At 48.5% G+C, this 2,320-nt stretch overlaps 1 protein-coding gene across 1 annotated transcript in view; it reads left to right on the forward strand.

The window, feature by feature from the left end:
* LOC119591939 (sorbitol dehydrogenase-like) overlaps window positions 1–2,320 on the forward strand; it is a 9,530-nt gene extending 7,210 nt beyond the window's left edge. The window contains 6 exon segments of the mRNA XM_037940691.1: window positions 156–318; window positions 1,116–1,300; window positions 1,431–1,447; window positions 1,449–1,607; window positions 1,728–1,849; window positions 1,987–2,320. Of these exon segments, the coding sequence (XP_037796619.1) occupies window positions 156–318; window positions 1,116–1,300; window positions 1,431–1,447; window positions 1,449–1,607; window positions 1,728–1,849; window positions 1,987–2,140 (800 nt within the window). The 3' untranslated portion in view covers window positions 2,141–2,320.

Below are 2,320 nucleotides of genomic sequence, written 5' to 3' on the forward strand. Positions count from 1 at the left end.
CTGACCGAACGGTTTTAGGAGCAAATAATCACGTGTGACCGAACGGTTTTAGGAGCAAATAATCACGTGACCGAACGGTTTTAGGAGCAAATAATCACGTGTGACCGAACAGTTTTAGGAGCAAATAATCACGGTAATTTGATGCTGCTACTCAGGTGACCGCGTGGCCTTGGAGCCCGGAGACCCCTGCGGATCTTGCCAGTTCTGTCGAGGGGGACATTATAACACCTGCGAGACCTCCTGCTTCCACAGCTCCCCCGTGCCTAATCCGGGTTGCCTCGGCCACTACTACAAGCACAGGGCCGACCTCTGCCATAAGTAATAATCACGATGTTCAACGTTGGTGTGTGGAAATCTGCAGTATTAGTCTTTCAGTTTTATCAGTTCAGAGTTTTCAGGTGATATGATTTCACACCTGCAGCGGATCTCGCGTAAGGCACATCTGTTAATGGCTCTCTGTCTATTTCACCTCTACCTCAGCAAATGAGATCTATTACAGTCCTCTGATACCTACCTACATGCCTCCATTTAATACTCCACAAAGTAAATCCATTCGCCGATATCCCATTTTGCTGATTAGTCTTTGTTTCCACCTTCACTGACACCAGGACGGGATGCAAGCTAAATTTTGGTGAGCAGATCGCAGACTGCTTTGGTTTGCAGACTGCTTTGAGTAATGATAAGTGCAGGCTAGCATAAATTTAGTTTTATGAAGGGGTATGTATGTACATAGTGATTATTGATATTAAGAGAACAAATAGATATGTAGGATCAGTTAAGAAATATATGGATGATAATAGATTTTCAATGAAATATTGAGATCTGACTTGAATCGACGCCTCCACCACTAATATACATTAACAGGTAAGAAGATGTGTAGGAACTATAACACTTATAGAATTTATTTCAGAAGGTTCTTAAACTTTGTACCGCCACCTTGCGCCTAGTGGTTCGTTTTTGTCTGTGTGGCCACTCCCCAACTACAACGTACTTCTGAGTCAACAATAGAAATTGAAGAAAATGCGTTATTATCTCATTTTATGTTTCTTGTTGATATGTAATTACTGTACATTCCACGCCTGATTGCCACACGTTGTCCTCCCCGTGATCCCCAGGTTGCCAGACACCGTGAGCCTGGAGGAGGGCGCCCTGATCGAGCCCTTCGCCGTCGCCATCCACGCGTGCCGCCGTTCCGGGGTGTCCATGGGGACGTCGGTGCTGATCTGCGGCGCCGGCCCTCTGGGGCTGCTCGGCCTCGTCACCGCGAAGGCCATGGGCGCCTCCAACATCCTCGTCACGGGTCGGTTTCGCTGGTGTTTCACTCACGAAAGCAGAGTCGGTAACCGTTTAATGTTGAATGAATACACAGAAATTTTTTTTTTCAACAATGAATATTACAAACACCAGAGTCATGCACTCCCTCCCCGCAGACATTAAAGCGAGGCGGCTTGGAAGTGGCCAAGCAGATGGGCGCCCACCACACGCTTCTGGCGGACGGGAGCGAGCCCCGCGCCTTCGCCCAGAAGGTCAAGCAGACGATGGGGTGCATGCCGGAGGTCAGCCTCGAGTGCAGCGGCGTGGAGTCCGCCCTCGCAACCGCCATATACGTAAGGCATTCGGGATACATTTCCAGAAAGTTCTTCCACGAGTGCTAAATGCCTTCCGGATGCCCACCCATCCTTCAGCGAAATTAAAATCCTGCATAATGCACGGTCATATGTCTGCAGGCCACGAGGATGTGCGGCGTCGTGATGGTGATGGGACTGCCCGCGAAGGACGTCACGCTGCCCATCGTCAACGCCGCCATCCGCGAGGTCGACATCAGGGGTGTGTTCAGATACGTCAACTGGTAGGGATGCCTTGACGTTTGTAAATGATAACCTGATATTATACTACAGTTACGGTAAAATACGCTTTTCTGTGACCTTTTGTAGATCTATAACCTCCACTCGCCAAAGGGGCTAAGCAGCCTTTTCCTCTCCTCAGCTACCCTATTGCCATCGAAATGATCTCGAAGGGCCTGGTGAACCTGAAGGCCCTCATCACGCACTCCTTCAAGTTCGGGGACTTCCAGAAAGCGTTCGAGATTTGCCGCGACGGCGCTGACGGGGTGATCAAGTGCCTCATTTCCTGCGAGTGAAGGTGGCATTGTGGAATTGTTTATCTTGCGTGTCAATAAAAACTAATTTGCAAGAGATTGCAGTGTGATAAGCTATATAAACACTGACTGTAAACATCCACTCGAGGAAGATAACAGCCATACCATTAATGAGGCACAAATCCCCAACGGTTCACATGGATACTATATATACGAGATCAT

This window comes from Penaeus monodon, chromosome 29 (genome assembly GCF_015228065.2).
Source record: "Penaeus monodon isolate SGIC_2016 chromosome 29, NSTDA_Pmon_1, whole genome shotgun sequence".
In the NCBI taxonomy this organism is placed as follows: domain Eukaryota; kingdom Metazoa; phylum Arthropoda; class Malacostraca; order Decapoda; family Penaeidae; genus Penaeus; species Penaeus monodon.